The sequence below is a fragment of the Solanum pennellii genome, chromosome 1 (assembly GCF_001406875.1).
Source record: "Solanum pennellii chromosome 1, SPENNV200".
NCBI classification, from domain to species: Eukaryota; Viridiplantae; Streptophyta; class Magnoliopsida; order Solanales; family Solanaceae; genus Solanum; species Solanum pennellii.
Genome location: NC_028637.1, coordinates 87,986,044 through 87,987,390, shown reverse-complemented (window position 1 = coordinate 87,987,390; position 1,347 = coordinate 87,986,044). Strand labels below are relative to the sequence as shown.

The 1,347-nt window shown below is 35.9% G+C and overlaps 1 protein-coding gene across 1 annotated transcript; it reads right to left on the bottom strand.

The window, feature by feature from the left end:
• LOC107015278 lies at positions 1 to 977 on the bottom strand. The gene is made up of 2 exons (XM_015215500.1): positions 639 to 977; positions 1 to 434 (listed from the first exon to the last, which is right to left on the bottom strand). The coding sequence occupies exons 1-2, from the start codon at positions 941 to 943 to the stop codon at positions 59 to 61; spliced, it is 681 nt and encodes a 226-aa protein (XP_015070986.1). The 5' UTR covers positions 944 to 977; the 3' UTR covers positions 1 to 58.
• Between the last annotated feature and the right edge of the window lie 370 nt (positions 978 to 1,347).

Below are 1,347 nucleotides of genomic sequence, written 5' to 3'. Positions count from 1 at the left end.
TTGGTACAAAGGCAATAGATGATGTTTCTCATATTCAATTTAATATGAATTTCTTAAGTTATGCGCGAAATTTAGCTTTGTAATCGCCCCAAAGTTGATTAACTGTCTTCCCTAGTAAGTCAACAAAGAACTGATCATTATAGCCATTTCTCATTTTCTTGTTAAGTTCTGCCACAAATCCATTTCTCAAGTTGTTGCAGTAATCAAGAAATTGAGCAGTCACGTCGTAGCCTTGGTCCCAACGATCGCCCTGGCCAGGTTTCACCCAGTGGCTTGGGCCAAGACCAGCTTTGAGCCTCACATAATCAGCAATCCCTTCAATTAATCCTCCGGGAGCCCCACCTTTCCCATTCCACTGCCAAACATGAGTGGCTTCGTGAAATAATACTCCAGTGATCTCTCTCCTAACATCCCCAGAGTAACCTTGGATGTACCTGCAAATGTATACTTAACATTTGAGTATAATGAGTGCTATTACTTAATTATATATGACTCACAATCTCAGAAAGAATGATACATTTCTATATTTACATTTCTTATTATTATTTGTTTGTTTTTTGGGAGGGGGAGGGGTATGTATTTGGAGTTTAAGACGTGCATTCAATAATTATTTATTGAATTAATTTAATTATGCATACCTTGCACTAACGTGAATCTCATTGTTGCTAGCGTAAGCTACTCCGTCCATGTCATCGACAAACATACTTACTTTTGGCACGTCTTTACGGTCAGCCGGAGAATTCTGTTGGAAGATGTTCCATATGAAGGAAGTGGCAGCTACCAATGTTTGTTGACTATATTGAGCTCCGATATCTCGGTCGAAACGGGCACCACCAGGGGTGTTGGCAGCCGTGTTGGTAACAGAGTAATCTACCGCTTCGATTTTTTGGGTGAATATAGCCGAGACAAATAAAAAAGAAACGAAGAAAATGTTATGAGCCATTGCTTATTTGCTATGCTAGTGATATGGTATTATGGTATAAAAAGATGACCATTTATATAGAATTGTTTATGAGTAGGTCAAGTAATAATTGTTTCTTGTAGTGTAGCTAATACTCCTAATATATTTTCTAGGACCCCATCATTTCCATTCCCTATTGCCAAATTTTTGCATATTAAGTTTAAAGAAATATTTTATTTGTCCAACAATAATTGTTCACTATATTATTTTAGGATGTATAATCATATTTATCCATTTTATTAAATTAATGAATGATTTTCCACTTAGGGTGTGTTTGGTATGAAGAAAAATGTTTTCCATGGAAAATGTTTTCCTAGATATATTATCCTAGAAAATGTTTTCCAGGAAAACAAGTAGATTTTGGACTTATTTCTCATGTTTGGTTG

Bases quoted from the DNA above. Each gene is read 5' to 3' on its own strand.
- LOC107015278 (XM_015215500.1), bottom strand. From the start codon at position 943: ATGGCTCATAACATTTTCTTCGTTTCTTTTTTATTTGTCTCGGCTATA. The intron at 435-638 runs GTATGCATAATT...ATACATTTGCAG, and splicing joins GAGATTCACGTTAGTGCAAG to GTACATCCAAGGTTACTCTG.